The 27500-nt window shown below is 49.9% G+C and overlaps 2 protein-coding genes across 3 annotated transcripts in view; both read right to left on the reverse strand.

Moving 5' to 3' along the window:
• Positions 1 to 1742: 1742 nt before the first annotated feature.
• LOC143016326 (nesprin-3-like) lies at positions 1743 to 9155 on the reverse strand. 2 transcript variants are annotated; one of them, XM_076170599.1, is made up of 7 exons: positions 8828 to 9155; positions 7053 to 7207; positions 6038 to 6210; positions 5109 to 5418; positions 4353 to 4508; positions 3383 to 3742; positions 1743 to 1908 (listed from the first exon to the last, which is right to left on the reverse strand). In XM_076170599.1, the coding sequence occupies exons 2-7, from the start codon at positions 7194 to 7196 to the stop codon at positions 1753 to 1755; spliced, it is 1299 nt and encodes a 432-aa protein (XP_076026714.1). In that variant the 5' UTR covers positions 7197 to 7207; positions 8828 to 9155; the 3' UTR covers positions 1743 to 1752. The 2 variants fall into 2 exon arrangements, with proteins under 2 accessions (XP_076026714.1, XP_076026715.1); XM_076170600.1 differs by lacking the exon at positions 8828 to 9155 and adding an exon at positions 7590 to 8158.
• A 6099-nt stretch (positions 9156 to 15254) lies between these two features.
• The window catches only part of gabrr2a (gamma-aminobutyric acid type A receptor subunit rho2a), a 16670-nt gene continuing 4424 nt past the window's right edge, over positions 15255 to 27500 (reverse strand). Inside the window, exons 3-9 of the mRNA XM_076170576.1 lie at positions 20533 to 20600; positions 20017 to 20240; positions 18098 to 18180; positions 16443 to 16583; positions 16203 to 16355; positions 15756 to 15964; positions 15255 to 15590 (exon numbers count right to left, since the gene is read on the reverse strand). Of these exons, the coding sequence (XP_076026691.1) occupies positions 15255 to 15590; positions 15756 to 15964; positions 16203 to 16355; positions 16443 to 16583; positions 18098 to 18180; positions 20017 to 20240; positions 20533 to 20600 (1214 nt within the window). The remainder of the gene's footprint in view (positions 15591 to 15755; positions 15965 to 16202; positions 16356 to 16442; positions 16584 to 18097; positions 18181 to 20016; positions 20241 to 20532; positions 20601 to 27500) is intronic.

A 27500-nucleotide genomic window follows, 5' to 3' on the forward strand; every position in this document is an offset into this window, starting at 1 on the left:
CGTACCTGGCGATGTGGTTATAAACTGTGAAACTGGGCTCAATAGGAGACTTCCTCTTCCTGTTCTCCCTCTCTGTGTGGAAGCTTCTAGATTCGGGATCGGAGGACGGGAGGCAGTACTGATGCTCCAGCAGCTGCGTGCTAGTTTCAGAGGATTCAAACGCAGACGTTTCCGTGATTTCGGAAGCGGCGGAGGTTGAAATGAGGTCCTCCAGTGTGGTGGGGTGAAGGAAATCTTTATCAGTCACCTGGAAAAAGCCCCACAATGGAAATCTGAACTTGGCTGGGAATACATGTAACAGTTTAAAGAGGCTAAGATGGAGAGCTTGATCTTCATTTATGAAGTATATGTTTTTTGGTCACCTCTTCCTCCTGAGCAGTAACAGGGATGATGGTGGGAACGGCATCTTGCGTCAGGGCCAACTGGCCGTCTTTCAGGGTGAAGCAGGATGGCTCAAAGTGTCGGGAGCAGAGGTAGGAGTTGGTACGCAGCGAGCCTTCGTCCCTCTGAGCCACCGCCAGCCACCTCCTCCTCCTCTCAGGCTCCTTTGGAAACCTGCAGGACAGAGGAAGACGGGGTTTGCCTCCTGGCTGTACATCACCTAACATACTGTATGTACCAGTCAGGCTCTACTAGACAGGACATGTCGAGTTGGAGACATGAACTCAAATTAGGGGATCTGTATTCTATGATTAAGTGATTCTCATTCATTGCGGTTAAGAATTGATCTCCCTCCAGTTTGTTCTTTTTACACATGAGGTCACAGTTCAGTTACTGCCTCAGTTCAGCTGTGTGAGTCTGACCTGTGGAAGCTGAGCTGCGTGTGGACGTAACTGGAGGAGTCGCAGCCGTACGCCAGGCAGAAGTGGACGGGCGGCGGTTGCGGCTCTGCGGTGCTGCGGCCCTCACACACGGGACAGGCTTTGATCCAGATCTTCACCGCTTCCGTGACGCCCACCCAGTAATACATGGACTGTAGAGAAGAACGTGTTTGTAACGTCACATTTATAATGAGGGGTATTTTAAGCTTATGCTTGGTTTTTAACTCACCATTATCTGCTTCACCATCTTAACCCGGCCAGCGTGGTCGTTGTTCTCATGGTAACGGGTCATGATCTCGCGCACCTCTTCGTCGCTCCTGACAACATTGAGGAGACGGCCGCGGTACTTACGCCACAAACAGCCATCTGTGTCAGAAAGGGGGAAGCAACAACACTCAGCATCTTGTCTGTTTGCTTCTTTAACTGATAACCTGATTGTCTTGCTTGATTCAATAAGGGATGAATAAGCTAAATTAAACATAAATAGAAAGTAACCTTTGTAGATGAAGTGTTTGCTGGCAGCTCTGGTCACTTTCTTTGAGGTTTTCGATGCATCGGAGGGAAAAGTGCCTGTGCGCATGAAAACCTCCACTCTGTTCACAATGTCAAACCCCGGCATCTGTTACATACAGAGAGAGAGAGAGAGAGAGAGAGAGAGAGAGAGAGAGAGAGAGAGAGAGAGAGAGAGAGAGATGAGCTGCACATGAATACATCACAGAGCATTCAGATTGAATACTTATGTTAATGTGAGTTGTGAGGAGAACAGAACCACAGCCCGGTGAGAGACGACATCATAGCTTCCTTTGTGCTCTCAGTGTCTGCTGTGATTATAAACCCTGCTTTACTCAACAAGCAGCATCATGACATCGCCTCAGGCACTCAGAGGGCTGGAGCCCTGTTCTCATGTGCTGAGGGGTCGGGACCCCGGGGTTCACCTCTCTGTCACGTACCTATGATGCTCTTTGACCACAGACAGGACGTCGTCAGAGAGATGGCCGGAGTCTTCAGAGAATCTGAAGAGGTCCTTGAGCTGAGCCTTGAGGTGCTCCACCTGAGACTCCTCCCCTGACAGCGTGTTCCTCACACCCTGCAACAAACACACAAGCAGGGACATCACAGGTGACCTCAGAGGGTTCAGGGTCAAAGGTCAGAGGCCACACTGAGGTCTCAGTAGCGAGGGCACAGCCCGTCTGCAGATACAGCAGATGACGGACAGATGAAGTTATTCAGCTCATTTTACCTCCCAGTCACGGCTGACAGCCGCAGACACACAGGCCACCTGTCTCACCTCCACTTTCTCTCTGATGAGGCCTCGTGGGTTACAAACACATAAAGATGTAAACTATAAGAAAGCTAAAGTCCGGAGCCCCGCCCCCACCTGAGCCAACGTCTGAGGCACACAGAGGGAATTCCTGATGTTCTTGTGTCTGAGCCACGCCTTTATCAGGCACTCAGGCAGTCTGAGGAGGAGGAGGAGGAGGAGAGGACACTGCAGTGTTCACTCTCAACATAAACTACAGTGATGAGATCCAGTCTGGAGTCGTCACGTCAGGGGGAGGAGTTAATCTGCAGCTCCATCGGCAGAGGAAGGAGGTTAGGAGAGGAGGAGAGGAGGGAAGGAAGGCTGGTAAAGTTACACAGCAAATGAAAAGTTATCACATAGGGAAGGGAAAGAAGAGAGAGGAGCAGGGGGGGAGCAAGGGAGGAGCAGGGGAGGAGCAGGGGAGGAGCAGGAGTCCAGAGCAGGAGTCCAGAGCAGGCTCTGCAGAAACCCCAGTCACATGTGAGCTAAACTCACAGAGGTAAAGGAGTGTTTAGGTGAGTGTGTGTGTCTGGGGTAATTGCACTGTGTGTGTGTGTGTGTGTGTGTGTGTGTGTGTGTGTGTGTGTGTGTGTGTGTGTGTGTGTGTGTGTGTGTGTGTGTGTGTGTGTGTGTCTCAGAGCGTCACAGAGCGTCCCCGTGTCTCTGTCACATGTTGCAGCTTCACCTGTCAGCTCATACACACTCCACACGTTCATTAAAAGGAAACACTCTCACTGTCACACTCTGCTGAAAGGGTTACTGGAGAGTGCAACAACATGACAGACAGAAGAAGACAAGACAAGACAAGACAGAACACACACACGCACACACGCACACACACACACACACACACACACACACACACACACACACACACACACACACACACACACACACACACACACACACACACACACACACACACACACACACACACACACACACACACACACACACACACACACACACACACACACACACACACACACACACACACACACACACACACACACACACACACACGTCAAATTAAACCTGGTTGAAAATGTCTGGCCCAAAAGAGCCCAGTCAGCTGTGAGTCAGGCCCAGCAGACTGAAGACTTTATAAAGAGGTGAATGGAGCTGCAGGAGGAAACATCTGAGGACCAGACAGAAGAGCACTCACACACATAGAGAGTGTTCAAACTGGACTAGATCATTGTTCTGGATCAGATAAGGACAGGAAGCAGGGGGGTGGGCCTGTGGGCCCTGAACTCACCGTGTACTTCCTCCAGCGGCTCACCATCTGCTCCTCGCCGCCGTCTCCGTGTCCCCCGGCCCCCCGGCCCTCCTGCAGCTGGAGGTCCAGCCCCTGCAGCAGCTCTCTGAGCCGCCCGATGTCGTCCCCCAGACGCCGGCACCTGGTGCGGTACTGGCTGTGTGAGTCCAGGCTGGTGTGGAGGCCCTCCTCCGCCTCGCAGAAGCCCTGCCTCAGCCTCTGCCAGCCCAGCCTCAGCTCCTCCGCCTCCTCCATCACAGCCTCCGCCCCCGCAGGAGAGGTGCTGGCCCCCACCGCCTCCGCCATGCCCTCGATGAGCAGCAGGGTCTCCTCCTCGCTGGCCACGCTGTCGTCCAGCGCCTGAGGCGGAGGAGGAGGGGGAGGAGGAAGAGGAGGGGGAGGAGGAGGAGGAGGAGGGGGAGGAGGAGGGGGGAGGGGGAGGAGGAGGGGGAGGAGGAGGAGGAGGAGGAGGAGGATCGTGGTGTTAGATTACAAAGCAGCAGCAGCAGATCTGATTTGAGGCCATGCATTCTGTCACATGTTTTATTCATTTCGGTGCAACTTGGAATAAATCCTTCACACTTCCACAGAGTTTCTACTCTTAATTCTCCAGAGTTCCCAGAACGTTCTGTAACCTTCCTCCAGTATATTCAATTAATAATCCAACACAGCTACGACTTCCTCTCATGCTGAACTCATGAGTGTGTTTGTGCTCAGACTGAAGGATAAAGTGGACCAACAACATGTTGTGTCCTCATATCCTCCCTGTTTCCTTCCCTCTGTAGGCAGCGTCCATACTTAGAATAAAGCTGCCTTCTTCCTGTTTCATGCTCTGCTTCACCTTGCTCTCTGATAACTAAGCTATGGGCTCGTGTTCCCCTCTTCCTCACAGGGACGATAACAAACCTGACAGGTCATTACTGCTGACAGAGACACAGAAGTCCTCCACCTCCCGCTGTCCCAGACTCACTTTGATGCTCTTCAGTCTGCTCTCAGCCGTTTCCTCCTCCTCCATCAGATCGGTGAGCTCCTTGGTCTTTGCCAGCAGCCAGGACTGGAACCTGTGCACGCAGCCTCGGTACGTCTGGTGCTCCTCAGCAATCTTCTGAAGCAGCAGCAGACGCTCCTGGAACAGCGTGAGACACTTCACCTCAATCAACAACAATCACAACGTCTGCAGCACTTCATCATGATGAGAACATGAGCGGCTGCTGCAAGAGCAAGATCCTCAAGAGCATCTTCACATGTCAGGGAACAAAGAAAGATTTAGAACAAAGCAGTTTAAGGCCTCAGAATGAGAAGGTCTTTATTTAAACACGACTCATTGTGTTAGAACAAGAGCACAGAGTCTCTCTGAATCATGAAGTACAAGTTTATAGAAGCAGTAGATATTATGAAGCTGAGCCTCATTAAGGCCTAAGTTGCTGTGTCCAGTGGGAGCTCAGCTCACAGTGGGAGGAAGAGTGGAGCGTAAACACTCTCCTTCATCCTAAACATGATGGATCCTCCTTCATGTCACACAGCAGACCCAGCAGCTCCTCAGCTCTCACACACACACACACACACACACACACACACACACACACACACACACACACACACACACACACACACACACACACACACACACACACACACACACACACACACACACACACACACACACACACACACACACACACACACACACACACACACACACACACACACACACACACACACACACCTGGGCTCCGTCCCGCAGGTGGTCGTAGGCCTCCTGCAGCCTCTCCTGTGCCTGGGCCTCCACACTGGGGTCCTGGGTTCTGTTGTGCAGGGCGGCGGCCTCGTCCAGGAGCCTCTCCAGCAGCGCCGCCTGGCCGTGGACGTCGCTCAGCGCCACCCTCTGCTGGTCCACCTGCCACAGCTTCTCCTTCACGCCCAGCTGCAGCTCCACGCCCACGTCCAGGCTGCGCCGCTGCCGCGTCAGCCACAGCTCAAACTCCTCGTAGGCCTTCAGGTACTCGCTCCAGTGGAGCCACACCCACTCGATACGGCTGGGAGGGGGCAGGGGAGGTCAGAGGTCATTCACAGCGTGTGAACAAAACAACTTTGACGACATTTAGCATCAAATCGTGGACTGGATCAGCTAAAGGCTAAACTGAGACAACCTGTTTCAAAGATGACAGACCTGAGGAACCTGATAAGCAATCACATTAGACAGTGTAAGAAGTGAGATGTGGATCAGTAGGATCTGGATCAGCAGGATCTGGATCAGGAGGATCTGGATCAGTAGGATCTGGATCAGTAGGATCTGGATCAGCAGGATCTGGATCAGCAGGATCTGGATCAGCAGGATCTGGATCAGGAGGATCTGGATCAGCAGGATCTGGATTAGCAGGATCTGGATCAGTAGGATCTGGATCAGTAGGATCTGGATCAGGAGGATCTGGATCAGGAGGATCTGGATCAGCAGGATCTGGATCAGGAGGATCTGGATCAGGAGGATCTGGATCAGGAGGATCTGGATGTGCTGGTCAGAGAGTCGTCTTCAGAGTGGGAAACATCTCATGGTTGAGTGAGCAGGGCAGCAGCTTCTACCTTCTAACTCTGTGTGTGTGTGGTTGTGTACTCAGGTGTGTAGTTGTGTGTGTTGTGTGTCTCGGGGGGTTGAACCTGTGACAGTGGATGATGTAGGTGCACGTCTCCTCCCACAGCGTCTTCAGGTCTTTGAGCTGAGCCAGTGTGTGGTTCTTCAGCTCTTCATCTCCGCCCTGCAGAAGAGTCTCTGCTGTCACCAGAGCCATGTCCATCTTCACCCGGCCCTCATGCTCCGACGCGTGGATCTTCTACACAACAGACGCACACAAACAGGATCCGTCAGAAAACACATCTTCCTCTCATCCGTAAGTTCTCGTGGCTACAGTGAACAGATCCCACTGAGCCTCGACGACCTATAGCTTCAACAGTTAGGCTCTATAGCGCCAACATGTGGGTCAAAGGTGCCAGGTGGAGCATTTAGAAACATGATTAATGTTTAAATGAGGCAGTGTAACCACATGAGAGCAGAGCTGTTAGAGAGCTCAGAGCTCCTCTGAACTCCTCTAAGCTCCTCCTCTTCCTCTTCATTCTCCACAGACTCATTAGAGTTTCATTTCTACAGTAGAATGGAGTTTTTCTCTGTTTTTAATAAGTATCATTCCAAACTAATCTCTCCCTGTTGCACTGATGTAATGTCTGCATATTCACTCTTTAATATCTTTGTGTAGGTGAGGGTTAGATCCCTCCCTGCTGTGTGAGTTCAGATCCCTTTACATGAAGCCAAACACTTTACTACCTTATTAAAGATGTTTGACTAACTTTACTACTAAACTTTTACAGAAGTGTGAACTCAAACCTGCAGAATCACAAAGATGTCAAATACACAAACAAACTAAACTTTGTTAAAGAAAGGGAACAGGTGGAAGTGAAATGTTTAAGGGCCTGGAATCTGCATCGGGGTCAAAGGTCATGGTGTGGCAGTGAGGTGATGATGTCGTTTATATATTCATTCATTTACATGTTCACACTCTTTAAGGACCAGCTGTTTGTTTCTGCTGAGGAGTCTGGTGACAGAGAACTGAGATAGGCAGCAGAGGTCAGAGGTGAAGGGTCAAACCAGGGGTGAAGGGTCGGGGGTGGAGCGCCTCACCTCCGTCTCCCTGAGCCGGGCCTCCAGGGCGTCCCGGGGCCCCTGGGTGTTGTCGTTGGCCTTCAGCCGCTCCTGGATGGCCTGCATCCATGACAGCGCCGCCTCCAGGCTCTCCGTGAACTCCTGCTGCTCCTGCTGCGTCATGACGGGTCAGCCTGTCGATCAGAGATCAGGTACAGCAAATGATGAATGTCAGAAACACAGCTCACACTAAATATCTACAACTTCCTGCCTTCAATATGGATTCACTGGCACATTCTCCCTCTGACACCATGAAGCTACAGTCAGAGTACAGTCACTCACTAATCAACTCAAACAACAGATAACAGGAAGTCCACACATCTTCATTGTTTGTTCATTTCTCAGCTTCAAGCTTGACTTTCAGGATTTCCACAGCTATTAGATATTTTCATGATTTCCAGAACATTCCCAGGCCTGAAACACAGACAGGTTAGAGCTCTAAAGCTGAGTACAAACTCCCTCACTCAGGCTCAGCTATAGTGTTGTGTTATGAAGACAAACTCCTGCATATTTTACTTCATTTCTCCTGAGACAAAGACTTCTGATCCCCATGTTAGAAGTCTTTATGATTCTTCTTCTCTCCTTCTTTGTTCAGAGGCTCAACGTTTCCCTCGGGAGGAGCAGCTGGGAGGAAAACCCGACCGTTAGAGCGAGTCAACAATCCATCATAAAGAACCCGACTGGGAGGAGTTTGGCACAAAGAGGAAGCACATCGTCTCTCTCAGCGAGCAGAAGAAGAAGAAGAAGAAGAGGGCAGCCGGGCTCGTTTCCTCTGTGACTCATTTCTCCCCACCACCACATTCCTCTGCCTCAAACTCAAACTCAACACTTCACCACAACAAGTCCCCCTCCCAAGCCTCAGCGACTCCAGGCTCAGCTTTTCCCAAAGAAACAGAAAGCCAGGAGAAGATGAAGAAGAAATCAAAGTACAGAGCTGCAGAAAGAGAGAGAATACAATGTGTGTGTGTGTGTGTGTGTGTGTGTGTGTATGTGTGTGTGTCTATAATGGATCATGTGTGTTTCTGGGGATTAGATTTGTTTTGGTTTTGAATACAGCAAACACAGAAATCCTCATGTGACCTCATATTAAATTCATGTTTTCTTAGATTCTTAGGTTTCACAGCCACAAGTTCCTCTTCCTCTCACTGTGCTGTACTCTTCCTCTTACTGTGTTCTTCTCTTCCTCTATTCCTCACTGTGCAGTGCACAAGTCCGAGTCCTGTCAAAGCTGAAGGCTGACAGGTCACAGGTCAATACAGTGTTTGATCAGCAATGACTTGCAAATCGGCGTCTTTATCTCACCGCGTTACTAAGGATCTATATGACATTATTCTATGTGACATTCTTCTTTAAGACATTATTCTAGATGACATTCCCTCTCCTCTCCTCTTCTCGTCCTGCTACACTGAGCTCGCATGTTTTGAATTTGGAGGCGCCGTTAAGTATTCAAGCGCAGTCAAACTTGCTCATGTGAGCCAATAACAAGTCCTCATGAACGCCCTGGACGCCGCGCTGGTCTCCGGGCGACATGACGGATCAGCGCCGGGCGGGTTCACTGCGACGTGACGGGACAGAAAAGAAAACAAACCGGTGTGAGTGCGGCTGTCAGCGGCTGCTAGCGAGGCGGTGCTAAGGCGCAAACGCCGTGGAAGTTTGTCTGTTTGTGTCTAATGAAGGCCCGCTGCCGTACAGAAAGCCCCGCGGTGGAAGTGCTCCGGGCAGGCGTGTGTTTGTGCGGATAAGTGAGCACTTACAGGCCGCTGGGTGTCGAGCTGAGCGCCGCGGAGCTGAAGTCTGTCTGCTCCGGGAAACTTAGAGCGCGACGCACTGCGCAGACTCACCGGGGCGTTCAGGGGCCGCTCGGAAACAGCAAGGCCAGCTAACGACCCATTCAGATCGCAGTCTGATAGGTGAGGTGGGAACGACAGGTCACAAGCCACAAGTCGAGTCCTGTCACAAGTCAAGACCCACTCAAGAGGGCTGAGTCACGACTAATGACAGACTGACAGAGGGTAGGGTCCGAGTCAAAGCCCGAGTCGAGACATAAGAGTCGAAGTTAGTCTGAAAGCAAGACAAACAAGTAAAGAGTCACATCACAAATTAAAGAAAGAGATATAAATCAGTAAGAGCTGGAGGGCGTGGCCAGAGAGAGAGGCACGTGGATGAGTGACGGGGGAAAAGGATGGTGACGCCTGCGGTGGTACAATATCCACAGGTGTGACAACATTTCCCACAGCACCTGAACTCACCAGAGCCTAGATTATTTGCTGCAACTGCCGACAGGGAGTTGGTGACGTCACAGATTCAAACTCAGATGCGGCACTCCTATTGGTCAGAACAGAAAAGGAGGTCCGGACAAATCTGCATTCACTCAAACACGGATTATACCAAAACACGGATTATACCAAAACACGGATTAGAACTAAACACATCAAGACTTCATGACAGGAAACAGGTTGTTCCGCTGTAAAACTAAATAAAGTAACATCTCTATATTCTGTGTCTTCACTGCTGACATCTATGATGATTTGACACAAAATAAAAAACTGCATGGAAACTCTAATAAAACAAGTCAATTGACAAGGGAAATAGAAAAATTGCTCATTCCATCCTCAGAATAAAGATGAAGAGCCAGGAGAAGATGAAGTGATGATCAGAATGTATTCAGCTCAGGTTCCTGTCCTCACAGGAGCGTCTTCACAGATAACAGCTCATAACCCTGCTGTCTGCCTCTACAAGCTTCAGATTTTTGAAAGATATATGAAAAAGAGATGTCGGATTTTTATGTTTGACAGGCTGCCGAAATATAAGGCAAAAAGAAAAACAACAGTAATGAAACTCTCTGTGTTTCAGGTTCAGTCTCAGAAATCCAATGAGCAGAAGGAACACAGACAGGTAACGATCGTCAACACCAGGTTAGAGGTTTGTTTGGATGAGGATACAGATATGAAAAGGCAGAATAACAGTGACAGCAGTGCCACATCAGGACAGCTGGGGGTCGGAGCGCCCGTCTGCTGGTCTGCAACCTCTGGGAGCTCCACTGCTCTGATGAAACCTTTATGAAACCAACATATACCAGTCCCTGAGGCGGGCTCCTCCGTGAATCATTTCTGCTGTAATATCACATCAGAGAGCCACTTGAGCTGCCCGGGGTCACGGGAGAAGGATCCAATCAGGAGGAACATGAGGTCAGAGCAGCTGATTGGGACCTGGAGCAGGACTGGGCTCTGGTCCTGTTGGACTTGGGTCTGTTTTCATAGATTGTAAAGATTTGATATCTAGACACTTGAATAAGAAGATACAGTTCTATAAACATCACACAAGTTTACCTGTGAGTAATACATGTAAATTTGAAAGCTCATCCTCAGTTTCTGTGAGTTAAGTCTTCATATTGTGAGATGGAGCAGCACAGTGATTACCCAGCATGCACCAGCAGGGCCTGACACACCTGAGTGGAGATGAAATCAGCCTGAATGCAGCAGGAAGGTTCCTGTTAAACTGGTTTATGTCCAGTGACTCCACTGCAGCTGCACTGCTATCAGTCACTGTGATTCATCTGGCTTTAAGGGAGGAGCTTAAACACGCCACAACAACTCTGCTGCTGCTCTACATCACTCTATGTTTATCCCCCCCTCTCTCTCTCCTCTCCCTCTCCCCCTTCCTGTTCCTCCTCTCCTTCTCCCTCTCTCTCTCCCTGTCTCTCGCTCCCTCCCTCTCCCTCTCTCTCTCTCTCTCTCTCTCTCTCCCTCTCGCTCTCTCTCTCTATCTCCCTTTCCAGATTTTGTTTTTGTGTCTAAATTGCAGCAATTGACAAAAAACAATCCCTCACCTGATATCAGACACAATATTTCTTCATCCCCCCCCTCCTTGGTGATGTTCGTTCACTGATGTTGACAGTTTTCAAGCTTTCATAGCCACTGATGTAATTTTGGCAGACGATTCTGAAGACACCGGACATTTTATTGCGTGGTAGATTGAGCTCCCCAGGGGGCGGCCAAATGAATCCAAGCAGCAGCAGGAAGCACAAACTCCCCCCAGCATCAAAGGGAACAACACACACACACACACACACACACACACACACACACACACACACACATCATCATCATCAGAGGACAAATCAATCAGAGACACATTTAAACTTCCGAGCAACTGAAACAAACATCTGAAAAGATCAAGTTTGTGTTGTTTTCTTCTGTTACTGCAGAAAGAGACGATGTGTTCAGGGACAAGAGAGGCCACAGCTGAAAACACAACAGAGGGGATGTCAAATAAAGTCCGAATATGATGAGAATGAAGTTGTTGGTCTTGTTGGGGCTAAAATGTAAATGATTGCTATTAGAAGAACAGATGATTAAGGGGACTTGAAGGTTGAGTTTGAGGTAAAGCGGTGACCCAGCCTGTCCACTGGGTGTCACTGTAGCACTGGACCAATGGAAGGGACAGGAAAGAGGATGTTACGTCTCTGTGAATGTTCCAGATTTATTACTGCAGCGCTCCTGATCAAAAGGTGTATTATGTGAGATGCTGACTGCCAGAATGAGCTCGGTAGAACAAGAAATATCAGGACCTTGTTAAAGCAGCATTAGAGTTTGTGTGTCTGAGCCTGGAGGGAAACACACACACACACACACACACACACACACACACACACACACACACACACACACACACACACACACACACACACACACACACACACACACATTTCACGGCGTGCAGGCCTGAATATGAGCAGGAAGTCCTGGGGGTCTTCAGGTTGCACCTTCTTAATAACTGTTTGTACGCTGAGTTGAGCCTGCGACACCCAGAGGTTCCAGAGCGCCTCAGAGCAACAACCCCCCGCCCCCTCACCCCCCATCCCCTGCCCCCTCCTTATAGGAACCAGAGCCGGAGACGTTTCAGTCCTTCCTCTTCTCAGTGTTGGTGATGAAGTTCATGTTCACGTTGAGCCGCTCTACATTCCACTCACAAACACGCCCCCGTGTGGACGCTCTGGATGCTCCTCTCATGCATACTCAGCAGCGGCCCTCTCTGCGTCTCTGCAGTGGGAGGTTTGGGTCACAGCGATGGGCAGGAAGCTCCATAATTCCAGCTTTGTTTTTGCGAGAGTTTGACTTTTTAAAAATAAGTTTCTTTAGCCCGAAGACATAAATGAGTTTTCAGAGACACAAAAACCTTTCATCAGGAGTCTAAATAAAGAATGATTCATAGCTCCTTGGTTTGCAGCCCCGTCGCTATAGTAACACGGCTGGTGTGATGTCTCAGTCATAACAGAGGCGTCTCTGATCTCACCAGGTCCTAAACTGAGCTGAAGCCAACCTCAGGTGCATTTATTCAACATAAAGTCAGAGAAAAAGCAGAGAAAATTACACGCTTGCTCTTTGTTAAGTTTCCAAAGAGACGAGGCGGAAAAAAAACGGAGCGCCTGAAGGTCGGAGAATCACTGAGAACACACTTTATATCTGCAACAACCTCCCTTCATCAGCCGCCGCTCAGCTCAGACTCATCACAACGTTTCAGGGTTTGAAGTCGTTCTCCTGCAGATTTGTAAAAAAGGTCTGGATTGTGGAGGAAGTGAGACGGCGTCCAAACACAAAGACGTTTGGTCACACAGCTGAGGGACGATGTTGTGTTCTTAGTGTAACAGGAGGTCGTGAGGTCCGGACTCGTCTGTGTGTGTGGCAGGTGTGGTGTCTGAGCTCAGCGTGTGTGTGTGTGTGTGTGTGTGTGTGATTGACAGGCAGAGGACGTGGGCGTGTCTCATCAGTGTTTTATTTCATCTCCTTTCATAAATACATCGGTAACATTCTTTAGTACTTGATGACTGTTTACAGCTGGAAAACAACATGAGCAGCTTCCATGAACATGAAGGTGACACGCCCACTTTACACCCGCTGACAGACGCCACGCCTCAGAGGGGCTCGTGCCATACAACAAAGTGATTTGCTTCTTTACACTGGAGGTTGAAGTCGACCTGAGTCCATGAGCCAAGACCCCCCCCCCCCCCCCCCCCCCCCCCCCCCACACACACACACAGTCACACACACAAACACACGCCAGCTGTGACCTCATGCTCGGGGTCAAACCGTCACTCTGAGGATTCAATCGGCTCACATGGGATCTGTTGGTTTAAATGAGACTCATAAGCTTCTGATCAATGACTGATCAAAGGTTTCTCCACCTGGCAGATTAAAGATGAGAAGCTGATTTTCTTCTAACTTGACGGTCAAAGCTGTGAGGATCAATAATCAGCAGGGTTCATCCTTACTTTGCCTGCTAGGTTCAGTCAAAGCTGCGGCTCTCCTGTCTGCCGGCATGCTGACACATCCAGACTCTCACAGTCTGTAGGCAATGTTTTGTTTTTCCTTAATCCTGTAAATCCCCTGACACACACACACACACACACACGCACACACAGGCGGCCATCTTCCCTACAAGACAAACACAATGTGGAGGAACACGACGCAGGAGTAAATCTGAGGCTAACACAGGAGTCCAGAACCTGTCTGCCCCCTCCGGACCCCCGCTCACAGCCAGGCTGCCATCATCAGCACACAATAAATCAATCATATTTGTGTTGTTACCATGGGATGAGTCTGTCAGTGTTGGCTGGGAGGAAGACTCCACCAGAGACATGAAGAAGACGCCTCTTATCCAGACATAATGAGAAGTTTCACCTCTGAATCACCAGGAAACAATGTTTGATATCTCCAGATAATAGAGGAATTCAAGAGGCTGAGACAGAGAGCAGAGCACCGGGAGATAATGAGGTAGCCTGTCCACACGCTGAGGCAGCACAGGCCCGTCTCCAGGGGGCGCTGTGACAACCAGGCCCGCCTCCAGGGGGCGCTGTGACAACTAGGCCCGCCTCCAGGGGGCGCTGTGACAACCAGGCCCGCATAAAGAGTTAAGCTGAATGAGATTTCTACACTTTTACTCGAGCAGAGGGCGAAGGTGCTTTATGTGGCAGAGCAGGAGAGAGCAAAGAAAGAAAGAAAGAAAGAAAGAAAGAAAGAAAGAAAGAAAGAAAGAAAGAAGCAAGAAAGAAAGAAAGAAAGAAAGAAGCAAGAAAGAAAGCCGTAAGTTGGACCAAATAAATGAAAAGAGAACAAAAGTCAAACTTTATTCTCATGAGCTGAACCTCCTTAAGACCGATCAGCTGAGTTTGATAACGAATGTTGGTGGAATTGTCCTTTAATTGTTAAAACACACTTTGGGTCACAGCTGCAGTGTGTGAGTGACACACACACACACACACACACACACACACTGACCTGCACTCTGCACCATTGACCACCAGTTACCGCAGGGTGATGGAGTTGAGTCGATAAAGTGAGCGTTTCCATGGTTACATAGGACATGAGGTCTCTGTCTGATGTCCTGCTTGGGGGTGATGGATGTTTCCAGAAGCATGAAGTGGATGAGAGAGGAAGAAGTTACAGCTCTAAGCTCTAAGTAAGAGGACGGAGCGAAGAAGAGGAGCAAAGGGAGCTGTGCAGCAGAGGAGCTGCTGGAGAACAGAAGAGGAGATGGAGAGGACATGTTGCTATTAGAGACCAAACATGAGGAGAGCTGCCCCATGTTTACTGCTCATCTTCACCTTCATCTTCATCACTGAACTCACTCACTAACATCATTCCATCAAACACAGACAATTTGCAGATGAACTTTGTGGACCAGCTGATGTTTAGCATGAAGCTGTGAGTCATGAGAGTGTGAAGGAGTGAAGCACACAAAGTGACTGAGATGCAAAGCGAGCACTCAGGCTGAGCAGTTAATCAGCCAAAGCCAATTCACAAATTAAAGGAGCCGCAGTCGCGAGGGCAAAGAGCTTCTCAACGGCACTCGATGAGACTTCGCCGAGCGGCGGGCCGGGCTGAAGAAGGCGGAGAGAGGCTTGGGCTTCTGTGATGTAAAAACGCTGTCAGCCTCTCAGCTTCGACCTCCTCACAGTTTAAAAGCATTAACGAACATTCAAGTGCTGCACGAGAGGGAAAACAAACCGGGGAACAAACGAGTCCAGAGTCTCTGCAGATTTCTCAGCTCCGACCGCAGGCTCAGCTGATCGAAACCGAACCGTCGGGCAGCACCGGGCGGACGGAGGGGCCGTCGGCCGCCTCGGTGCAGAAGTGCGGCGTTCTGATGCCGCCCTCGTCCTCGGCGCCGCCTCAGGAGCCCTCAGCAGTAGACGGACCAGTAGATGAGGTTGAAGAAGATGTAGGAGCCGGGGAAGATCATGCGGGAGTATTTGTCGATGGCGTGCGTGTTCTGGATGATGTTGAGGGCACGCAGGCTCTTCTTCTTCTTGGTGGTGGTGGACTCGCTGCTCACTGAGAGATGGACCACCATGTGCTCGGGCTTCTCCGGCACCTCGTGCATCTCCTCCTGCTCCAGCTCAGGGACCATGGGCTCCTCCGTGTAGCCGGCCAGGCTGTTAGTGTCCGCCTCGCTGTAGGTGCCGTCCAGCATGGTCATGGTGCGCGTCTGAGACATGCCACAGGTGCAGGGGAGCGACTGGAACACATCATCATCATCATCATCATCATCATCATCACATTAAACTAACAAACACTGTCTGAGCTGCACACAGATCACACAACTCATCTGCATCTCAGGTCAGGAGAGAGAACCGTCCTCTACAAACATCATCTTTCCCAAACATGTGTTGGCAGAACAAACCTGCGACCTCGCCCGCTCCCTCATCTTGCGCTCCCTGCGGTCCTGGGCGGTGGACAGGTAGTTGACGGCGGCGTATTCCAGCACGGACAGGAAGACGAAGACAAAGCTGACCCACAGGTAAATGTCCACCGCCTTGATGTAGGACACTCTGGGCATGGAGGCGTTGACGCCGGTGATGATGGTGGACATGGTCAGCACGGTAGTGATGCCTGCAGAGGAGACGGGCGACACATGAAGACCATGACCTCATCTGGATCAGAACTGTAATGTGATTAGAACGACCAGAGCAGAAAGAAACTAAGGCACCGATACACAAACTCAGACCAGTGTGTGTGTGGAAAAAGATGAAAGTGAGCTGTGACACACACACACACACACACACACACACACACACACACAGACAGATTATCCTCATGCATCTTCAATCGTGTGTTTTCCCTCTTTTACCCAGAGAGACTCGGGCCGGTACCGCCCGCCGGTCGATCCAGAAGGACACCCATGAGAGCATCACCATGAGCGTGGCGGGGAAGTAGGTCTGCAGCAGGAAGAAGAAGATGTGACGCCGCAGCGTGAAGTTGATGTACAAACGGTTATACCAGCCTGAAACACAAGAGGGGGAGGAGTCAAGACAGACAGGAGACAGGCAGACGTGTGTGTGTGTGTGTGTGTGTGTGTGTGTGTGTGTACCTGTGCTGCTGTAGAAGGCCAGGCGGGAGGTGGTGTGGAACTTCTGGATGAGGAACTGTGAGAGGGAGATGCGGTCGTCGGTGCTCAGGGACTCGTCGCCGCTCTTCCAGTAGAGCATCAGGTCCTCGTCTGTGTAGGCGTCTGTAGAGCAGCAGAGAGGCCAAAACAGATCAGTCAAAGCCAGGAGCCATGGAACGCTGCTGGAGCTTCATCAAAGGAATCTTTCAAAGCCACAAAGCTGCTGATAATCAGGAGCGTGACTCTGTCTCTGCGTTTCTTTAGACGAGCAGATTCATCGGCACAGAAACCAAACAGAAGCTAACTGATACTTTTGCTTTCTCTAAACATTTCAACCATGCCCTTTCTATGTGGCGTTGAGGTGAGAGAGGTTGAACACCGGAGACCTGGACAGTAAATGAGACTCAGACACACGGGGACATGAGGTCGCTGCTCCGGCTGCAGGCGTCTGAGTCTGAATGTGATTCTAACGATGTTCAAATCTTTCTCTTCCACCACCAGGTGACCTCCTGGTTCTCCTGGAAAGTTTTAGAGGAGACGCTGAGCTGGTTTAGTAAATGTGTTTGACCTCCACTAAACTCAGCAACAAGCACAAACTGTGTGTCTGTGCTGCTCTGGCTCGTTAGGAACTGTGGCAGAAACAACCAGACGCTCTGTTCAACCTGCTGCTCTATCAGAGTGACAGCAGCTCTTAACATTCCTGATGAAAGTGTCGTGTTTTGCTCGATGACATCATTGTTTACAGCCTAAACGTTCCGAGCTCAGCAGACAGGGTGTTTTTGTTTGGGACTCATTTCTTCCTCTTATTATTGTTATTGTTTGTCTTGTTCTTCTTCTTCTTCCTCCCTGTGGTTCCCAGCAGCAGCAGTGGCCTATAGGCTGTCATCAACCAATCAGGGAGCCGGAACCAGACATGAGTGTGAAGGGTCAATCCCCAGAAAAGATCTCCACTGGAAGAACTGCATGAGAATTCAGTCACGACAGCAGAAAGTGTGAGCAGAGAGGAAGTGAGAGTGGAGCCTGGGGTCGTCTGTCTGAGCGCATCTTTCATCTCAGCAGGTCTCAGCAGCACAGACCAGAGAGAGAGAGAGAGAGAGAGAGAGAGAGAGAGAGAGAGAGAGAGAGAGAGGAGGAGAGACTCTTTCTGCTGCTGCACATTCCTCATTCCCACAGCAGCTCCTCCTTCAGCTTCTCCTTCAGCTCATTTGGATGTCACACTCTCTGCCTGCAGATGAGGTCACTCCTCACACACATCTACACAATTATGAATCCCAGTCTTGTCGGGGTTCTTGGCTGTGTAAGGTTTCATTAAATGTTGTTTTGGTTTGGAGTGCAGAAGCTTCCTGCAGCAGCTGAGGGACTCCAGCTTCCCCGGGAGGCTTTAGGATCTATCAGCTGTATGAGCTGAAGGAGGAAAGGTCATCTGCACCTTCATCTCACTTTAAAAGCTCCCAGGAAAATCTGATTGATTGTTGTTTCAACTTTTCCACACAGGAGATGTTCCTCAGGCTCCTCAGAAGAACCTGTGGGTCAGTGAGCAGGGATCTTCTCTCCTCTCTGCTTTGTTTGATTGAATCCTGCATATCACAACACACAACACAGCACCGCCGATCATGATGAGCTGCTGCGTTACTCACAGCTCTCCAGCTCCAGTGAGCACGTCTGAGAGTCCAGAGGGAAGCGGCTGAAGTCCATGTTACAGGCGGCCGTGACCGTCACTCTGCACAGAGACAAGGAGACACACGGTGAGACACACACACACACACACACACACACAGCTGACAGCTCATACATGTTCCCGTGTTTGGGTAAAGTCTCCCACAGTGAACACAACTTGTCAGAGTGTCTTTGTTTGGGACGCTGACATCAAATAAAGCTGAGAAGTGCCTGAGAAAGCAATTAAGACTGAATAAATGTTCATTCATATCAGAGCTTTAAGCTGTTCAGACTTCTGGTTATGGACTGATAAGCAGCTGAACAGATACAAACCTGTACACAGCACCGCACACACACACACACACACACACACACACACACACACGCACACACACGCACTTCTGTTGGGAAAATAGGCTCTAACTCTCCTGCAGCTGTTTCCTGTAGCGAGGCCTCCTGCAGGTCGACTCTCAGGTTCAAGGTTCAGACAAACACAATTATGTAAGAGATGAGAATCCGTCACTCATCTCCTGCTCACCTTTAAGTCAGGAGGAATTGTGAGTGCAGACTGGAGCTCAGACCAGATTAGGAAGTCGATTTGAAGAAATGAGTTCCATTTCTTTTCACTGTCAGAAGTTAAAGTTCACAGAAACGTTTCACATAAACACTCAGAGCTCACCTGAGGGGAAACAAACATCACGGGGAAACAAGGTCACGTGTGGCTGAGGTCATGTGACCGAGTCTTCACTCATTCTGGGATCCAAAAGGAGTAAAATTGATTGATGGGTTTGACCTTTGCATCATAAATGCTGTGCTCTCTCTGCTTCACTCACATGGATTACTTTATAATAACTTAAATAAAGTTGTTATATAAATAAGAGAGTGTGTGTGAATGATGGAGAGTTTCAGGTGAAGCTGTTAGAGCAGCTTGAGTTTCTTTAGGCTCTTTGATCCTCAACCAGAACCCACAGAGACCCAGGGAGACGCTGGCTTAGGCTCTCCTGTAGCCTGAGTGGGAGGTCTGGGCCCGGCTGGGCTCAGGTACCGCCTGGGCCCGGGCCCCCACTGGGCACAGCAGCATGGGGAGCTGGAAGATGACTGACTGAAGTCATGGATAAGTGTATAGTATGTATCTGTGCTGTCACGCTTCACTTTGCTTGATCTACACAGATTTAAACATGTGCTGGAACATTCTAACATGATTTACAGAGAATGAGCAGGCATGGAGCGTGACCTCTGAGCAGGTAAAGAAGCTGTGGCTCAGTGTGATCAGATGTGCTGCAGGCCTTCAGACAGCACACTGACTCTGCAGCAGCTGATTAGTATTGAAGGCTTCCACTCCTCTGACCACATGTGTCACACAAAAATGCTAAATTAGCAGCTAGGAATTTGCAACTTCCTTTTCAAATTACCACTTAAGCAGCACAAGGTCAGGGTTTGTTATGGCAGCATGAAACACAGGCAGGATCAGCTGCTGAGCCTGACGCATACAGATGGAAGCACTCAGACGTTTACGCACAGCACAGCCACTCTCTGTAGTTATGTGCTGCCTGCCTCACACACACACACTCACACACACACACACACACTGGGCTCATAAAGGATTCTGATTCTGACCCCAACCTCCGCAGACAAAAGTCAGAGGAGGCAACATGGAGGAGGCAACATGGCAACATGGAGGAGGTTTATCAGTTGTGAGCATGACTGTGCACTAATGCCATCATATCACTGTCACACGCTGAGGACATCCAGGGACATCCAGGGACATCCAGGGACATTCGGGGACACGGTGAATACAAAGAGCGTCTGAACCTAATTGTGTGAATGAAAACAATTCCCCAGCCAGCTGAAATCCTGTCAGACAGATCAGAGCAGCTGATGCATTAAAGGCTCAGAGTACCTCAGACTGTAGAGGACGTGTCCATCAGGAAAGACACGCAGCATGATGTTGTCAGTGGTGGTGTCGTGGATGAAGGATCTCTTAGAGTGGACGAAGAAGACATCCGGAACCCAGATCTTCTTCACCAGGCGCCCGTCGAAGGTCATGCTCTTGTTGGTGCTGCTGATGAAGGACAGGCGCTCGTCCTTCCAGTAGTGCCTCAGGTAGAGAGTCATGGTGAAGTCCTGATGGAGACGAGCACACAGAGCAGCAGACAGGTGAGGGTTCACTCAGAGCGTCTCTGCTCTCTGCACTAAAGATCTATGGATCTATGGATGTGTAAGAGCTTAAGGTAGAAGAGGCACAGAGACACCAGAGGACAGAGGACAGTGACAGACAGACACACACACACACACACACAGATCAAACCAGAACAGCCCAGACCTGAGTCTCTGTCTACATTTGACCTTGATCACCTGACTGGTCGACCTTGATAGTAACCTGAATGATCTCCACCATGACATGAGGTCTACCTACCATGTCCACCTCAGAGATGCTGTCCAAGCTCTCCACCTGAACGTCCACTCCCACAGGGATCGCTGGACCTGCAGAACAGAACAACACCAGGAAAGTCAATCATTCATGATCAGACTGTGCTGCCCAGATGGTCGTCTCTTCCTCTCTACGTCTCTACGTCTCTTCGTCTCTTCCTCTCTTCGTCTATTCGTCTCTACGTCTCTTCGTCTCTTCGTCTCTTCGTCTCTACGTCTCTTCGTCTCTTCGTCTCTACGTCTTTTCGTCTGTTCGTCTATTCGTCTCTCCGTCTCTACGTCTCTACGTCTCTTCGTCTCTACGTCTCTCCGTCTCTTCGTCTCTACGTCTCTTCGTCTCTTCGTCTCTTCGTCTCTACGTCTCTTCGTCTCTTCGTCTCTACGTCTCTTCGTCTCTTCGTCTCTTCGTCTCTACGTCTCTTCGTCTCTTCGTCTCTACGTGTCTTCGTCTCTACGATTCTACGTCTCTTCGTCTCTACGTCTCTTCGTCTCTACGTCTCTTTGTCTCTTCGTCTCTACGTCTCTTCGTCTCTTCGTCTCTACGTGTCTTCGTCTCTACGATTCTACGTCTCTTCGTCTCTACGTCTCTTCGTCTCTTCGTCTCTACGTCTCTTCGTCTCTACGTCTCTACGTCTCTTCGTCTCTTCGTCTCTACGTGTCTTCGTCTCTACGATTCTACGTCTCTTCGTCTCTACGTCTCTTCGTCTCTTCGTCTCTACGTCTCTTCGTCTCTACGTCTCTTCGTCTCTTCATCTCTACGTGTCTTCGTCTCTACGTGTCTACGTCTCTACGTCTCTACGTCTCTTCGTCTCTTCGTCTCTTCGTCTCTACGTCTCTTCGTCTCTACGTCTCTACGTCTCTTCGTCTCTTCGTCTCTTCGTCTCTACGTCATCTATGTCTCTTCGTCTCTACGTCTACCAAATAAACAGTTACGGCACCTCTCCTCTGCCAGTGTGTCAGTGTGTAGATGTTGTGTAGATGTTGTGTAGATGTTCTTCTTCTCCTCCTCAGCTCTGTAGGTCTCTTAAGGACCCTGATGGATCCATGTGGTTGTTTCTTCTACAGCACAAAGAGTTCTGTCCTCCACAGTAAAAGCTAAACGTATCTCCTGGATTCACTAACAGAACTCTGCCGCCTTGTTAAATCAATCTGTGGGCCGAGCAGGGAGATGAAAATTGCTTTGTTATGAACCCAAATGCATGAGATTGAGAACTGCAATAAATGGGAAACAGTGAGGCAAATGGGACTTCAGACGGAGATTAGAGCCCAAGTCCAGGTGATTCTAAAGACTTCAGGCTTATTGCAGCTTTAACTTTCTCAGGTGGATGAAATAAAAGGAAAGGAATTTATGTTTTTAATTAAAAAAGTTTCTCACTGCACTAGCTGAGTGAAAACGCCCAGACAGATGCTGCGTGTTTCTTCACACGTGTCACATGAGCGTTGGCCTGCTTGTGGTGCCGTGACCCCCTAGTGGTTGATCCAGGGACGGGCAGCGGAGGAACCAGGGATCACGGTGTGTTACGCAAGGCAACATGAAATGGGACAACGGAGCCAGAAATAGCTTTTCTGTCAGAATTCTGCTAATAGGTTCCCTGAACACAACACAGCACTGAGAGTCTCTGCACCAACGAAGAAGAAGAAGACGGAAATAAAAGGTTCAAGTTTGTGGTTTTACACACAGGAAGTAGATAGATGCAAACAGCTGTCAATCACTCAAATCAATAGTTTGACACATTTTATGAAGAAAATCCCACACGTGTGCTGTAATGTTCTGGATGGTTGCTATGGTATTCAGGGTGGTTGCTATGGTATTTGGGGGGATTTCCACAGTGTTCTAGGCGGTTGCTAGGATGGTGAATGTGGTAATTTGGCGGTTGCTAGGGCCGTAGCTATGCACAAGAACAAGAATAATGATCATTTATGGAGAATATTCCATGGGGGTGAAGCCACAGCAGCTCTGTTATGATCAGTGTGAACACACCAGATGTGTTTCCTATCACAGCTGCACACCATAAACATGTAGAGATGCACACAACTATGAGTGACACACACACACACACACACACACACACAGAGGCCCTTGTTTTTGTACTCAAGTACCTCACACATATGTCAGCGTGAACCCAAACACAGAGAGAAAGCCCCACTGGAGGGAAAACTAAAGGAGATCTGAACCACTTTGCCTCACTTTGCCTCACTTATCTTTACAGTTTGTAATCCCTAGAGATTAGCAGAGACGCTAAATGCTAGATTAGAGTCTGCAAAGCCACAGAGACGAGGAGCTCTGCGTTTGGGATTATTCTTCACTTACTGCAACAATGGCATCAAGAGCGCTACTGTTACTGTGATGTGTGGCACAAAGAGCATAACGAACACAAAGAACACAAAGAGCATGAAGGACTTAAAGGAGCGGCACGTTCACAATAAACACAGTTGATGAATTTGAAACACAGAAGCTGAACTTGTAACCGAGCTTCTGGACGAGCTCACAGAGCCTCCAGGCGTCTCTGAGTCACGGCTCACAGCTCTAACAGCACAGACTACATGTGGAATATAAGGTGAGGTTGATGATGAAGAATAGAGCTGAGGAGGGGTCTGATAGAGGTGAGTGAGCACAACCACACTGCAGATCTCTGTAGTGCTCACAGAGTCTCAGTCCTGAAGCAAACACGTCCAGTGAGAGACGACGGTGCTGAATGACAAAACCCTGCCCAGTGAACACAAAAGCCATTAGTCTGCTTCCTCCTCTGGCACAGCGAGAGAGAGAGAACGCTGCTGCTGCTGCTGCTGCTGCTGCTGCTGCTGCTGCTGCTGTCCCCCGCCTGAGAGGCTGAGAGGCTCGGCAAACATCAGCCCGGCTCTGATACCACATAATAACACCCCTCCATACCCAGTTAGACTCAAGGACGCTGAGGCCACACAGACTACCTGCCTACATTCTGCTGCTGCACACACACACACACGCACACGCACACGCACACACGCACACGCACACGCACACGCACACGCACGCACACGCACACACACACACACACCTTACATGACGACTGAGCTGCAGGTCTGCACCGTAGAGGAAACATCAGCATTCTTCAGTATAGAAATGAATGATTCAACACTACAGAGTTATTACTGCAGTCGCTTACAAATGTTTCAGCTTTGTTTTGTTTCATATGAAAGTCAGAGCTCGACTGCCGTGAAAAGACTCCGGGGCATAGAGCGTCACGTAGAGCTGCAGCCAGCACAGAGCTTTGGTGTTAGAATCAGAGATGTGGATCCAAACCAGATCAGAAGAGAAAGAAGATGTTCTTACAGTTCAGTGCAGCGCTGTGTGTGTGTGTGTGTGTGTGTGTGTGTGTGTGTGTGTGTGTGTGTGTGTGTGTGTGTGTCTTTGGGTTATGAAACAATGAGCCTTTACAGTTAAATGTCTCTGTTTGTGAGGTCAAAAACAGAATAATAAGCATGATCCCGTATCCACACGTCTCCACTGTAAGAACATAAAACAAAGGGAAATGATTTTCATGTTTGAGTCCAGATGAAGCCTCCAGCTGGGCCAGCATGGACTCTACACCTGAACAAGGAGCTGTGGGTCCACACGCTGCTGAGGACGGGACGGGACGGGACGGGACGAGGACAGACCTCATGAAAGAAGATGCAGCGATGCGTCAAAGAGAACGACATCAGATGGAACTGAAACAAAGCAAGAACGCAGAAGAAGACCGAGAGAAAGAGCTGGAGGGGAGGACGGTCAGGGGGACAGAGGGGAGGACGGTCAGGGGGACAGAGGAGAGGACGGTCAGGGGGACAGAGGGGAGGACGGTCAGGGGGACAGAGGGGAGGACGGTCAGGGGGACAGAGGAGAGGACGGTCAGGGGGACAGAGGGGAGGACGGTCAGGGGGACAGAGGGGAGGACGGTCAGGGGGACAGAGGAGAGGACGGTCAGGGGGACAGAGGGGAGGACGGTCAGGGGGACAGAGGAGAGGACAGTCAGGGGGACAGAGGGGAGGACGGTCAGGGGGACAGAGGAGAGGACGGTCAGGGGGACAGAGGAGAGGACGGTCAGGGGGACAGAGAGGACTGCAGCGAGCCAACGAAGGACGACATGGACACGTGTGGACAGATGCACATTTACAGTCCTGCCTCAGTTCCACATGCATGTGCGTGTTCTCTGGTGGAGTCTCAGTTGCATGGGAACAGATGTGTGGTGGAGCAACAGATTTGTGCTAATCTGAGCTCCAAACTGCAGAAACTGCTGCCTGTGTAATCTGCAGCAATCCAACATGTTCAGACTCCATGACACCGACTGTGACTCTGAGCATCACAGAGCTACACACAGACCAACACACGGACCAACACACAGACTAACACACAGACCAACACACGGACCAACACACAGACTAACACACAGACCAACACACGGACCAACACACAGACTAACACACAGACCAACACACGGACCAACACACAGACCAACACACCAAAGCCATTTCATCGTTTAGAAATCCTGAATCAGCGCTGAGACAAAGCCCACGGTTTCCTCCTGCTTGTTCTTTGATGTTCTGGTTCTGATGGCGTCTCTGACGGCAGCATCCTGGGCGTGGCCTGATGCCTCTGATATCACGCTGGGTTATTTTAGGAGCTGCAGGGTGAAGAACTTCACTGGATCATTTATCACACTGATTCCTCCCAGCCGCCGCCGGGAACACAAACACTTTAACAGGTTTCTGCGCATTTCAGGGATTGAGAGGGACTCCAGAGCAGAAACAGCACCGGAGGAACCATCCCTCCAACAAGGCCGCACAGAGCTCTGAACCTGATGTGTCGATCAGAGACGTTTGGTCCTCGGCACTGCAGACCTGAGCAGGACTCAACCAGCTCACCTGTGACTTTGCCTGACAGAATCATGACCAGGAGCTGAAGCTGCACTCAAAGTTCTCCTGAGCTTCATCGTGATGCTGATGATGTTCAGGCTGGTTGCTTAGTTAGAGCATGTAGAGGTCGGGAGGGCGCTGCACTCTCAGCCTTTAAGGGCTGAGCGCTGAACGTATTAAAGTAATAGGCTGCGTGAAATAACCAAACCTGTGACTTTGTGACCTCGGCTCAATCCATCATCACGCCGCTAAGCTGCTACATTTTCTGAAAAGCGCAGAGTGGCTTTGATGTGAAGAGTTAACAGATCAGAACGTGGCTCTGAGAGTCCATATAGCAAATGATCTCTGGCTCGCTCACTCACTCACTCTCACTCTCACTCACTCTCACTCACTCTCTCTCTCCCTCTCTCTCTCTTGCTTGCTCCTGCATGGATTAACAACAAGATTAATGTGTTATTTCACTAAGGCTTAAGCGCAGTAATACAGCACACACGTTAGCCTCTCACACACTGCAGCCTCCAACGCTGACAGCCACCCAATATTACTACAGTCCAGTATGAGAGTGTGACAGTACGTGACAGTATGTGAGAGTGTGTGAGAGTGTGTGAGAGTGACAGTATGTGAGTGTGACAGTGTGTGAGTGTGACAGTGTGTGAGTGTGACAGTGTGTGAGTGTGACAGTGTGTGAGTGTGACAGTGTGTGAGAGTGTGTGAGAGTGACAGTATGTGAGAGTGTGTGAGAGTGACAGTGTGTGAGAGTGTGTGAGAGTGACAGTGTGTGAGAGTGTGTGAGAGTGACAGTATGTGAGAGTGTGTGAGAGTGACAGTATGTGAGAGTGTGTGAGAGTGTGTGAGAGTGACAGTGTGTGACAGTGTGTGAGAGTGACAGTGTGTGAGAGTGACAGTGTGTGAGTGTGACAGTGTGTGAGAGTGACAGTGTGTGACAGTGTGAGAGTGACAGTGTGTGAGAGTGACAGTGTGTGAGTGTGACAGTGTGTGAGAGTGACAGTGTGTGACAGTGTGTGAGAGTGACAGTGTGTGAGAGTGTGTGAGTGACAGTACGTGAGTGTGACAGTATGTGAGAGTGACAGTGTGTGAGAGTGTGTGAGAGTGACAGTGTGTGAGAGTGTGAGTGTGTGAGAGTGTGTGAGAGTGACAGTGTGTGAGTGACAGTACGTGAGTGTGACAGTATGTGAGAGTGTGTGTGAGTGACAGTACGTGAGTGTGACAGTATGTGAGAGTGACAGTGTGTGAGAGTGTGAGTGTGTGAGAGTGTGTGAGAGTGACAGTGTGTGAGTAACAGTACGTGAGTGTGACAGTATGTGAGAGTGTGTGAGAGTGACAGTATGTGAGAGTGACAGTGTGTGAGAGTGACAGTATGTGAGAGTGACAGTGTGTGAGAGTGACAGTATGTGAGTGTGACAGTATGTGAGAGTGACAGTGTGTGAGTGTGACAGTGTGTGAGAGTGACAGTGTGTGAGTGTGACAGTGTGTGAGAGTGACAGTGTGTGAGAGTGACAGTGTGTGAGTGTGACAGTGTGTGAGTGTGACAGTGTGTGAGTGTGACAGTGTGTGAGAGTGACAGTGTGTGTGTGACAGTGTGTGACAGTGTGTGACAGTGTGTGAGAGTGACAGTGTGTGAGAGTGACAGTGTGTGAGAGTGACAGTGTGTGAGAGTGACAGTGTGTGAGTGTGACAGTGTGTGAGAGTGACAGTGTGTGAGTGTGACAGTGTGTGAGAGTGACAGTGTGTGACAGTGTGAGAGTGACAGTGTGTGAGAGTGACAGTATGTGAGAGTGACAGTGTGTGAGTGTGACAGTGTGTGAGAGTGACAGTGTGTGAGTGTGACAGTGTGTGAGAGTGACAGTATGTGAGAGTGACAGTGTGTGAGTGTGACAGTGTGTGAGAGTGACAGTGTGTGAGTGTGACAGTGTGTGAGAGTGACAGTATGTGAGAGTGACAGTGTGTGAGTGTGACAGTGTGTGAGAGTGACAGTATGTGAGTGTGACAGTGTGTGAGTGTGACAGTATGTGAGAGTGACAGTGTGTGTGTGACAGTGTGTGAGGGTGACAGTGTGTGAGTGTG

The sequence above is a fragment of the Genypterus blacodes genome, unplaced genomic scaffold (assembly GCF_046128005.1).
Source record: "Genypterus blacodes isolate CSIRO-AG114 ecotype Tasmania unplaced genomic scaffold, CSIRO-AGI_Gbla_v1 ptg000224l_1, whole genome shotgun sequence".
Classification (NCBI taxonomy): Eukaryota; Metazoa; Chordata; class Actinopteri; order Ophidiiformes; family Ophidiidae; genus Genypterus; species Genypterus blacodes.